Source organism: Taudactylus pleione, unplaced genomic scaffold (genome assembly GCF_031769625.1).
Source record: "Taudactylus pleione unplaced genomic scaffold, aTauple2 ptg000116l, whole genome shotgun sequence".
Classification (NCBI taxonomy): domain Eukaryota; kingdom Metazoa; phylum Chordata; class Amphibia; order Anura; family Myobatrachidae; genus Taudactylus; species Taudactylus pleione.
The window spans coordinates 16,779,832-16,792,986 of record NW_028284518.1 but is presented as its reverse complement, the minus strand read 5'-3'; the positions used below and the strand labels follow the sequence as shown (position 1 = coordinate 16,792,986).

At 40.1% G+C, this 13,155-nt stretch overlaps 1 protein-coding gene across 1 annotated transcript in view; it reads right to left on the bottom strand.

Moving 5' to 3' along the window:
• Window positions 1–1,129: 1,129 nt before the first annotated feature.
• The window catches only part of LOC148524791 (uncharacterized), a 42,068-nt gene continuing 30,042 nt past the window's right edge, over window positions 1,130–13,155 (bottom strand). Inside the window, exons 5-7 of the mRNA XM_088471705.1 lie at window positions 10,285–10,418; window positions 6,753–6,876; window positions 1,130–4,346 (exon numbers count right to left, since the gene is read on the bottom strand). Coding sequence (XP_088327831.1) covers window positions 4,172–4,346; window positions 6,753–6,876; window positions 10,285–10,418 — 433 coding nt within the window. The 3' untranslated portion in view covers window positions 1,130–4,171. The remainder of the gene's footprint in view (window positions 4,347–6,752; window positions 6,877–10,284; window positions 10,419–13,155) is intronic.

The following is a 13,155-nucleotide window of genomic DNA, read 5'->3' as shown; positions in this document are numbered from 1 at the left end:
ACAAGAGCAGAGTGCTGCACAATAGTATTAAGTGCAGCACTCAGCTCCTGACACTGAGGGAGCTGGCGCTGCAACAAGACAGTCCGCACCTCCTGCACACTCCCTCCCCCCCAAGACAGAAAGAAACACGGGACCATGGGTGTTTGGGCCTCATAGCTACGCCCCCTACCCACGCCCCCATTAGGCAGAGCGCGGTTATGCCACGCACAGTGTCCCTCCCTGTACCGGGTGACACCCCGGGGAGGGATGCCACGGCATTGACATACACGGTCAGATAATTTGTATCTGTCGTATTGTGAGTATAACCACTATCAGATCAGAACAGCAGCTATCGCTCTTGCCTGGCATGCTGGAAGATTTCTCATGCCCAACAGACAGATAATTGCGGCTTGGTCACAGCCATACACTGTGCAATTATTGGCTGATCGAGTCAATTTCTGTGTATGGCTTCCTTTACTTTGACAGAGTGAAGAAAACTGTATTAGTTAATAATTCTATTTTTAAAATTTTCTACCACCACTGTGAAGCCACACCTCCTGGAGTACACAATGCGCATATTCTTGTGATTTTCCAGGTACAAAGCAAGCACATGCGCTTCCATTGCCAAACTACGCACGTCCAGGTCAACAAGTTTAGCCATTTTACTGGGCGCATTTTGCAGCCAACTCTACATGAGCTTTTTAGTGGCTAAATTTATTTAGGAGAAATCAGTGGGTTGTGATATTTCTTACTGATGGAAGCATATAAGATAAATGTAAAAAAATTGAGAGAAAAGATAGTGAAAAGGGTAAATTAGTTGTGTTCTTCTCTGTTGTACATCGGTTTGTGAGTAGTATTCCAGATAAATATTCCTGCAGCTGAAAGAGTCATATGGAAAGAATTACTAAAATATATTGCAATATTTCTTAAAATTATGGCTGAAAATTTAAAACAGCGAGAAATGAGTAGAATAAACTAAGAATTTGGAAAGATATATTATTTTTAAATGCAGTTAATTAATTCAGCAAACAAGAACTAATACAAAAATAAAATATCAAATCACCAACTAATGACGGCAACTGTTTCATACATTTTTTGAAAAGATTCGTCTTACTGATGCGATTAAAAAAAGAAAATAATAGACACTGTCTAAATTTGCCATGGAAGTCACAATTTATTGTGTAGAAAACAACTTTTGATGTAAAAAAATCATCATACACCTACCAAAAAGTAATGTCTGTTTTCTTTTGTCTTAACAATATTCAAAAGGTGTATGTCTTTTTTTTTTTTATCATAAACTATGAAGTGAACAGGTCGTGAAGTGAAGGTGCCACTATAATCCACGTCCATAATAATATAAAACATCTAAAAGGAACAGTTCAAAAAACAATGCTTTCATGCTACAAATGGTTACGCGGACACAATCAGACTCCAGAAGAGAAGGCCATATCGGCGAGTGACTAATGCACTATTGCTCCAGGGGGCGCCCAGCATGCATGGCAGCCCACACCATGTTTCCGAGAACACACTGACAGGTGGAAACGCCAGCAGACGTAACCCCTCAGCAGCTGCCCGTAGCGCCGCTGTTGGGTGAAGTCACATCTGCTGACGACTCCTCAGTATGTCTCTCTACCACATCAGCACCTTCGAGTAGATGGATGGAGTAGTCACCAGCAGACCACATCATCTCTCCCAGCAACGTGACCAGGTCAGCATCACCCGCCAGTGAGATGATGGGGGAATCAATCAGTAGCATATTCATATGAACTGGGGGCAGTAATGTGCGGCATAAGCATGTGAACTGGAGGCAGGTATAAGTAGTTCTTTGTAAAGGGATACACTATTTTTAAAATGATTTATTGGGAATCTGCATTGGAAATGCAAAGTGTCCTGCATTTGCCATCATAACACATGATAAATATGGAATTGTGACTTTCCAGCATGAGAATAAGCCAATAGAAATGTATCCCTATAGGTCTGTGGCCGCTGCTGAAAGGAGTTTCTCTAAACGCAAATTGATTTAAAACAAGAGATCTATTATGAAGCAAGAACATTTCAGTACACTTCCCTTCATTAGTGTTAATCATGTGGTTTTACAACAGTCATATGATGCTGTGTAGGATGATTTTCCTGCAACAAAATTAAAAATGAAAAAAGTAAAGATGAACGAGGCTGTAGAACAAGACTACATTCAATCAGTATGAAGTTTTGCACTCAAGGGGTGCACCATTCTACCTATTAAATAGATATTTAAAATGCTGTCTAGTTCCTTGATATTTAAATTACTAGTTCTATGTATAGGTCTGTTTTATTTTATGTTTAGCACTGTAGTATGTAGTATTTTATGTGTGCGCACACTGATTGGTGATGAGATAGGTTGCAATTTAAAGGGCTGGCTCTGATCTTGTTGCATAGTAGGGACTGTCTGACTAACTATGAATCTATGAGGAGGGCTCAGTTATTATCGGTGCCTTAAAGTGATGTATAGAGCTAAATTATCATTATTAACCTTTATTTCCAAAGTGACAACATATTATACAGCACTGTATAGGGGAAGGGGGGAAGGGAGCCTTTTTTTTTGCTGCATGAGCACCCTTGTGATTATCTACCAACTAAGAGTAGCTGGACGCCCAGTATTTTCATTTGCATCATGCTTACTGCCAGACTTGCTCCTTGTGTTCATAGAGGCTGTGGTGGTAGATGCTGCCATGAAGGGTGCAGTGGAAACAATCAAAGGAAGAACAAAGATGGCAGTAACAGTTTACCTGCGGTTGTATTCCAGATCTTTACAAACAACCCTTTCCTTTATGTAATGATAGTCAGTACTACTTTCTTATTTCTCACAGACTTCACAATTTGATAAAATGATTAAGTGGGAGGTAGAGCACAGAGCTTATTCAAAGTGCAGCCATCTCTAACTATCCACCACAATAAACTGGAACAGTGACAATATGTATTATTACAGAATGAGCAGGGGGGGGGGGGCATGACATGCGGTCATGCCCCCAAGATCGGCACATAAGGGGGTGTGGCTTTGTGGAGCAAGGCCACACCCCTTTGTGCATGCAATGAGCCCACACTGTCCTACCAGCGGCACCAGGTATCAGCAAAGTAAGTGACGTCACTGAGAAGTAGTCGTCTTTCTGGCAGTTTAAAAATATAAATAATCAGTAATCTGTAGTAGAGCCTTGGACAGCTTTTTGTGGCAAAAGTCTGCAGGTTCTGATAAAACCTGATGACCATAAAGACTTTCAATCTATAGTTATTATCTAGCTAAGAGAATCAAGCTCAAAAAGACTATTCATCTCCATAATCTAGAATGGTTCATGGCTGCCCTGGGCTGTTCCATAGGGAAAATCTTCAGCGTTCATTGGCTATTCCCTAGCAGATGTTATTTAGCACATCACCTAAAGTGTAATATACCAGATTGTTGAAAATAGTTACAACTAATTTGTACTCTAATTAAAGCAGGATTGTTCAATCCTGTCCTCAGGGACTGGAATCCATCCAAATTTGTATGTTACTCAGCGTAATAACACTGCTACCATATTAGTTTTCCAGATTCAAATGGGTTCCCCAGTTCCCATAATGGCCTAAATGCTGGTCTCCTTGATGCTGCTTCCACTTACCTGCTGGCAAAAGATATTTATAAATGGGTTTCAATTCTTAAAATAACTAGACTGTGTGAATATAATAAAGTCTTAAAACATTGAATACTGTATCTTTTAACAAATATAAAATTGTATGGACGGATCACACTACAAGACTCAGGGAGAACATAACAGGAGGCCACTAATCCCCACTTTCATTCGCAAGAGGCATGGACATATATCACAATAATTGATTCAACATACCATTGCTAACATATTGAAATATTAAATTTACTTTTCTCGGATTTGATTTTCACATTGTGGATTTTTTTTTTTTGTTTTTTTTTAATAAAAGGTTGCAAATATGACATTAAAACAGACAGATTAGCAGTACCTAGTCACAGGCTCCAGCAAACTATGTGTTACAGCTACTGAGTGCAGAGGCTCTACCTTAGCATAGCATTCTGGTTATCAGAACCACAGCCAAGACTCACAGGCCTCTAATAAAGACATCATCATTAAAACAGCGCTCAACAGCTACATCATTTTCTGCCATTCCTATCATATAAAAATGTTCATGTAGTTACTGGGTCAGATATTTGTCAACTAGTAGGAAGCAAAGAGCTGGATAGCTGAGAGTCGTCACTGGCATGATGCTTCTTTATATGCTTGTGTAGTAATTGCTTGTCAGGAGAGGAATACTGGCAAATGCTGCATTTGAACATCTCCCCAGTGTGGTGGCGACGTACGTGTAGGTCAAGACTTTTCTTCTGAATACTGCAAACAAAAGTATTGTTATTTGGCTGAACAACATAGTTAACGCTGTTACAATGTCATACAAACTAATCCATATACATTGCTTCTAGAAAACAACTTAAGATTTGTGCAAAAAAGATTTGTTTGTTCATTACACAAGAACTGGTGGACAACATTAACACAAACCAGGGGCTGGCTGGCAACTTTCAGGCTGGGGGGCAAGCCCAAGTGAGTGGCCCCAGGTTTTCTCCCAAAAAGTAAGAGTGATTAATCAAGGCAGGGAAGTGTCTCCCCTTATTCATCTGATGTGAAGTCCTGTGAGTGCCGCCCGTCGTTTCTTTCTGTATACTGGACATAGCTGAGATCTAAGTCCAGGAGGAAGGCACAGAGGCATGATACACTAAAGGATTGAGTGCCGGCTTTGCTGGATATGCGCGCACACACACACACACACACACACACACACACACACACACACACACACACACACACACACACACACACACACACACACACACACACACACACACACACACACACACACACACACACACACACACACACACACACACACACGGTTGTCACGTCTCCTCAGTGTGCGACCCCAATGGCTCCCATTGCGAGGGAGACAGGACAGTCTGAGGAGAGGAACACTGGCCTCCGGTGTTAGTATGGGGGCGGTGGGGGGAAAGGGGCGGTGGGACATGGATGTGATGGGAAAGGAGGTGGAGGAGGACAGCAAAGAGGAAGTGGGACTATCCACACAAAAGGTGGGGAAGAGCCAGGGTGGGGGAGGTATGTATGTATTTATGTACAAACACACACACACTACAGTGCTGCTTTACAAATATAATTAATGTAAGTGCTTACATATCAACAGTAGCAGCAGCAGCCACCAGGGAATGACTCTAATCAGCCGGACTGCCACTGGAGTCAGGAAGAATCTGTCACCCAGGTGGTCGAGCAGTCTCCACGGAGCCAATGGGGCTGGGCTCCTGCAAATGCTTGGCTGTGTTGTTGGTGGGGGCGTCACCTAGGTGTCATCATACGGAGGCGCCAATGCGCTATGCGGCACAGTGAGCGCTGGGGCCTGCTAGTGAAGCCTTCCACTCCACTGCGTCGCTATATGATGTGTAGAGTGGAAGGCTTCACTAGCAAGCCCCGGCTCGGTGCCAGTGGACTGGCGGTCAGGAGGGCGGTACCGCCGGTGTTTCTGTGGGCAGGGCCTTGTACGGCCGCTGGTGAAGCAGCCGGCTTCGGCTGCAACAGCCTGTCTCCAGTCACCAGGCATTCATGCAGCGCTCGGCTACAGGCAGTTGGCGGCCCCCGAGGACTGAAATAGTACCGGCCTGGGGGCAGAGGGCACCCTGCCCCCCGGCCCAGCCCGCCACTGACACAAACATACAGGTGTGTCCGAGAAGAAACATTTACACAATCAGGAATTATACACCTTTAACGTATATTTTAAAGTTCAATGAACGTTGCGCCCTTGTTAAACTTTATCCTTAAGTATTTTGAAGAGAAACAATAAAATTCTTATTTTAAAAATTAAAAAAAAACATTTCATAAAATGATAGACTTGTTTTAATTAACCAATCGCCAAGGCCGAGACACGTTTGGTTCAAATGTTGAATACTGGCAAACACAGGAAAGTAGTCAGCCATTTCAGATCATTATTTTGGGTACCACAGATTATAGATCATTTCACTCTAACAGAATGACAACTACTTCATCGTGTTAATAAATGCAATTTCCAGAAATTGTGTCTGCACTGAATAAACTGCTTATGTGTCTAACTTAACAAAATAAAAAGGGAAATTAGACCACACTTTAAAATATTTCGACTAATTCTCATTGTACGTCTTTTAGGGCTGGTGTTTTATGTATGTAAGGAGATGCCCTGATGTAATTATCTGAGGAAACATGATGAGCAAAGAACCTGAAGATGCAGGTCACATGAATAAAGTATGCAGCCTGTGCTGTATTTATTAACGGGATACAGTCAAAATCCCAACAGTCAAGATACTGGCACTTAGAATGCCGGCGCCAGAATCCCGCCACCAGCATCCTGACGGTAAGTACTGAGGTTAGGGGGAGGCTTAGGATTTAGGGGGCAGGGAGGGGAAGGTTAGGTTTAGCAGTAGGGGGGAGGATTAGTGTTAGGGGTAGGGAGAGGGTCAGGATACTCGTATCCTAAACCTGTCGGGATGCCAGCGTCGGAATTATGTCCCCCGGGACCCCGAACATCCCGTAATCAACCCTTATTAGCAAGTAGTTTCCCAAAATTCCATAATTTTAATTACAGCTTCTAAAATGGATTGTAAGAGTTTGTTGAAAGCAATATGAAGTTACACCTCTCCTGGTCAGGGGTTTGAATTTAATGGATTTGTTATCTTTCTACACAATAAAATTGAAGTATAAACTCACCAACTATAAGAACAGCGCTGACATTTGTAAGGCTTCTCACTGGTGTGAGTTCTCACATGTCGCCGTAGAGAACTACCATCTATTGAGGCGTAAGAACATAATTCACATTTGAAAGGCTTCTCGCCTAGAAAAAAAAAAATAATTTTTTTTTTTGTTAGTTTTACAACAGTCAGTGATTACTCCACACGGATTACAACAGATTACTATACAACAGGGATCAAAGACGGTTGCAAGGAAGGCAATGCATGTTTATCTGTGACCCTATGTTTTCTTTTTTCCTGTTCTGGTTTCATGATCCTTGTTAAAAATAAATAAATAAATAAATAAATAAATAAATAGAAGGGTTTTTTTGTTTTAAATGTAGCAGACAAATCCAACCGTAAACCAAATGTTTAAATTAAAATAATTAAAAAAAAAAAGTTTCCAAATAAATAATCCAGCCTAATATACATATATTTAGTTTCAAGCATGGATATCATCATAATAGTTGAAAATTATTAACCATAGATATTTTGAAACAACTAGGTCAATGTAAATGTTAAAAACTAGGACTGCCCTGCTAAATTTGGGACTGTTGTCAGGTATGCAAAAACGTCAAATATTTTGGATGTGACAATAATTATAATATTTTATTTTTGTACATCAATTCTGCATGGGAAAATTATGCTGTAAATTAAGCTATATAAATATAAAGAACAACAAAAAATTGGGATCTGATCACTCTCCAATACAACCAAACAATACACGGCACCCTGATATGATCCAATTTATATCATAAGTGCATACAACTAGAATATGGTCCCATCACGGATGAGTAAAGGTGCATACACACTAGACGATATGCTCCCTGAGCGATATCGTGTAGTGTGTCCCCGGCAGGCTGTGCTCAATGTCGTTCATGACATTGAGCACAGCCGCTGAACGATATCATTAACGATATCGTTCAGCGCCGGGCTCTCTCCCCCATTCCCTGACATGCAGCAACCTGACTAGATCGTCAGGTTGGCCTGCATGTCAGCCCGATGAACGATGATGACGAACGACCGCTGGAACGCGCGTCGTCGTCATTGTTCATCTTTTTGGGCTTAAAAATGGACGATAAAGTGGAAGACTGAACGATAACGATATCGTTATCGTTCAGTCGTCCACTTTATCGCCCAGTGTGTACGCACCTTAAATGTGAGATATCAGAGAGATTGGAACAGTCTATAAAAGATACCAAGGCAGGATAAATGCATCCACTTAAGCACACTTGAAGAATCAATTAAAGTATAAAATAAAAATGCATTTCCTGCCAAGTTTGTAACCATTGGCATGGTATTTGTCATTTGTGTGCATTGGAGTATCTGACCACTTCCCAAAATTACCTCAAATCAACCCCTATTGCACAAACTCAAGCTAGCATTTGCAGAGGATCACTACATTAATAAAACGGGCAATAGGATGTCAAACAAGATAACAGGATTGTGAAACAGATACCAAATTAAAAATATCAATAAATAAAAATTAAACATTATGTTGCGTGTATGTTGCTTAGTTAAAGACAATAAAAACCTTTACTGAAATGCAAAAAGACCATTCAACAATTATCTTTTGATACCTACATCGCACAAATAAATATGCTAATAAGTGAGTTTAGAGCTTCATATTTATCAATTATTCTCTCATACTGCCATTATCGAAAATAAAACATGTAGATAGACAAAAGCAATAAAAATTTAATATTTGTTGTATCAAATTCACAAAATTTGCTTAATAAAAAGTAATTATGTTACTAAATGTAATCTATAAAAGAGGAAACACAAAACACAACTGTGTATAAAACGTAGAAGTACTGACTTGAGGTCATCATAAAAAACAGTGTCCACAAGCACATTATTCAGCACACACAATCTATTACTAAGGGGTAAAATGTGCCCTCTCTTCTAAACCATGGTCTTATCAGAACCTGCTGACAAATGCATCACACTTATTGTCCCTCATGCTACATTTAGACAAAGCATAAAATGTTTACTAAAATTCACTAGAGTAGTAAAACAGGAAATATTCACTTCACTTACTGGTAGTCCCAGTATACCTGACTTCACCAGTTACAGGGCATCCAATGTTATGGGATACATGCAGTATCCGACACATGGGATGCTGGCGCTTAGAATACCGGTGCAGGAATCCCGTCACCTGTCAGAATCCCAGAATGGAATCCTGGCCGCCGGCATCCTGAAGGTAAGTAGCAGGGTTGGGGGGGAAGGGTTAGGCAGTAGGGTGGAGAGTTAGGTTTAGGGTACGGGGAGAGGGTGGTTAGGTTTTGGCACTAGGGTGAATTTAGGTACAGGCACTGGGGAGGGAAGGTTAGAGTAGGCAGAGGGTTAGGATACCGACCAACAGGTGTCTGTATCCTAACCCTGCGCCGGCATCCTGTACCCATCCCAATGTTATAGCACAGCACACAATAGAAATTATAGAACCCTGTATGCAAGTGCTGATTCCAAACCAGTTTTCTTACAAAGCGTGATGCACAAAAAAGCAGGTTGAGTCTCCCATATCCAAATACTCTGTACGGAATTATTTCGGCATGACTCAGATAATGAAACCTTTGATTTTTGATGGTTCAATGTACACAAACTTTGTCTAAGGCACAAATTATTAAAAATATTGTATAAAATTACCCTCAGGCAGTGTGTATATGAAAGATAAATGAATTTAATTTCTGTACACAAACTTTGTTTGAGCCACAAAATTATTGAAAATATTGTATAAAATGACCTGCAGGCTGTGTGCATAAGGTGTATATAACACATAAATGCATTCTGTGTGTATATTGGGGTCCCATTCCCAAGATCTCATTATGGCATGCAATTATTCCAAAACACACAATATTCCGTTATCCAAAATACCCCTAGTCCCAAGCATTTTGGATATGGGACACTCAACCCGTATAAACAAGCATTTAGGAAAAACAGACCTCTCATGGAAAAAAATACTGTATGTTAGGTTTTCTTTTTCTTGTTCTGGTTAGATGCTTTTTTAAAAAGAAAATTGAAGGGTTTTTTTTGTTTTAAATGTAGGAGACAAATCCAACCATAAATTAAATGTTTTAATTAAAAAATTTCTTATTACATTTCCCAAAATACACTGTATAAGGATCAAAGACTGTGTATGCTGAAGTTACTTGTGTGTACAATACAAAAAGTGAAAAAAAAAAATAAGCTTATGTGAACGGACCCTCAAATCACAATACAGTCTCACAAGGAATTTCTCGACTAAACTTTACAATGTTGTTGTATTGTATTGTTGCCTTAAAGATGCAATGGACACATGTTCTATTTAGCCTTGGCGTTTATCCCTAACGATACCCACAAAAAAAAACAAAAAAAAAAACCTCTTTAACAAGTACCAACTATGTCAGAGATACCCAGCTGTAATAACCCACACCAATATTTAGTTGATAAACACAATGGCAAGGACATCAAAAAAATAATTAGATTTAATATTGTACGGTTTGGTGTTGGCTATTTGTTCTGCTTCGTCTCACCAGTATGAACTCTCATGTGCTGTTTCAGTGAAGCTTTCAGTCTGGTTTTATACTCGCAATGTTGGCAATGAAAGGGCTTTTCTCCAGCATGCACTCCCATGTGTCTCTGTAGTGCCAGTTTCGATGAACACTTCCTGCAGGAGAGAAAACTAACCTTGTCACAACTTAATAACAAAAAAACTCATTACACAAGAAACAATGAGAGCATTAATGGCTTCATCCATAGATGAAGCAGGCACATTTTCTTCACAACCTTAACAATGAAAAAAAAATAAAAAATAAAGTTTCTCTCCCATCTTACTTCTCTTTACACTGGGACATATGGTATTTTGTAATAATCTTAATCCCCGACAGATTATTTCCATTTATTGGTCGGAGAACAGCCATAGTGCTTGCTCAGATGACGCACCGTGAAATTATACCTTTTGGACTATGAAGGTGATTATGACCTCATGTCTATGAAAATTTAGATTAGAGTTACCAAACGGTCACCAGAATATTCCTCACATTACACATTTCAAGCTTTGCAACATATGCACTGTTTAAGAAATAGGCAACGTGTTAATAGAATCTCACAAATCTATTATTCCACTTAAACCCCCCCCCCAATAAAAGTTGAAAAAAAACTCACATGATCAGAGTTTACACTAAATAGGAAGCTGAGAGACATTTGCTTCCAATCCATCTTCACCCATGATCCTCTTACACCCTTACACCCTAGTTCTCCCTAGTAGAGGATCTTGGGCTAAATGTAATACAGTGTGAGCCGATGCCGCTTTGGGAATACATGCAAGTATTACCGTATTTTTAAAGCAGCAAGCATGATAAAGGCAAAACAAAGCTGGTTTTGCCTTTAACATGGGCTTTAAAAATACAGGAATACTCATGTATTCCCCCAGCGGCACCGGCTCACAGTCTGTTACATTTAGCCCCTTATCTTTTTCTGGAACATACAACACAAATCTGAACAACAATTTCTATATTAAACTTAAGTCAGTTATGAGAACAATCAGCAGACTATATGTCACACGTATTTGAACAAATAAGAACCAACAAAATCTCACTGTAATTTAGCAGAATCCCAAACTGATCCATTTGTTTAGGTGATGGCTGCTTTGTAATATATTTAAATATGTTTTCCTGAAATGTAAAGACCCCCATCCCCAAAGTAGTATATTATAAATACTGCACCTCACCAGACAGAGAACAGGCAAATCTGTTAGGACTTAACAAAAACTGCAAAATATTAGATACCATGTATGATCTCATGTTACAAAACTAATCTCTCTGAGTCACAAACTTATTATGCTTTACCCGCAAGGGTTGTATCTATAATGGATGCAGGGTGTGTGGTACACATGGACCCCTGGGTCCAGGGGGGCCCACACCGTACACCCTGCACCCATATTTAGTTATACTTACCTCTCTGCAGTCTCTAGAGTGCTGCTCTGCAGAAATGTTGCCCGCAGCTTATTCCCAGGGACAACTTTTCTGCATATGCATGAGTTACAGGGAAAATGGCAGCTGCCATTTACCAGATGACTCACATGCACAGAAAAGATGTCCCCGGGAATAAGCTGTGAATGACATTTCCCTGGAGACTCAGACATGCGCAGTAGAGTCTGGCATTAGATCAGAATCTACTGCGCTGGCAGAGAGGATGGGGCCCAAACAAAGGCTGCACACGGGCCCCCTCCTCTCTTAAAACGCTCCTGTTCACCCGGCATAGGGATAATCTCAAACCACTGCAGGTAGCTTTCACAAGGGAGTTTACACTATAAATGTCAAATCCTGGACACAAACCATTAATTACCCTTCTCTTGTATTTCTATTGGGCTCTAGAAGGATACAATATTCCTCAATTATAAAATCATTCAGGTTTGTCTACAGAAATGTCAGTTATGCAGCTACATTAATTGCAGATGCTAAAACTTTTTGTTACTTTCATTCTAGCTCAGATGAAGTTCTGCAGAATTAGATATCTTGGAGTTTTACCAACAACACTGTAGTGAGACTGCATATTCAACTACTATACGGTTACTACCGACATTTCATTACAGTGATTAGTATAACAGCAGAGTTTTAATTACGGAGACTTCAAATAACTTTAGACTAAAAAGATCGCTGATGTGAGCGGATTTGTATTGGTGACAGCATCGACACAAATATAAATATTCTCATTTATACTATTTAGATGGTCCTTACGGTATTTGGATTTTAGCATACAGAACAATTAAAGTAACATATCTGGGCAATATAAAATTAAGCTATAATTACTATATTTAATTACAGATCTACAGTTTACTTTGGATACTCAAGACTGTTATCTAAAACCTCTGAGCTGATAATGTGTTAAGAGCTATAAAACATATAGGATATCCTAATTGTTATTACTGAGAGAGGGTACCATGAGTATTTTGCAATCTATACTCAATGGCCCTCATTCAGAGCCGTTCGCTATTTGCGGTCGTTCGTTTAAAAACAAGGGGTGGCTATTCAAATGATCCGTACGCACATTGCAGTTTGTTCACACCTCTAAGTCTGAACGAACGAGCAAAACATACGCTCGTTTATTTGTTAAAAACGCCCCCTGGCCGCTCGCATCCTACGTCATGTCCGCTATTTATTAGATTAATCGAGTACATCGACAAGGGTATGAACTGCTCGCTATTCTTGTGGTTGGTGTTTGCTACCACAAATTTGCGAGCAGTTCTGGCTCTAAAATAACCCAGTGACGTGATCAATGACGCTGCTGTTTTAAATATACACACCCATAAAACGCCCGTTTTGACCTTTAAGCACGCCTGCGTTCGGATCTCCACTCCCCATTTTCAAGCACCTTCCCCTGTTACCACCCACATACGCCTCATT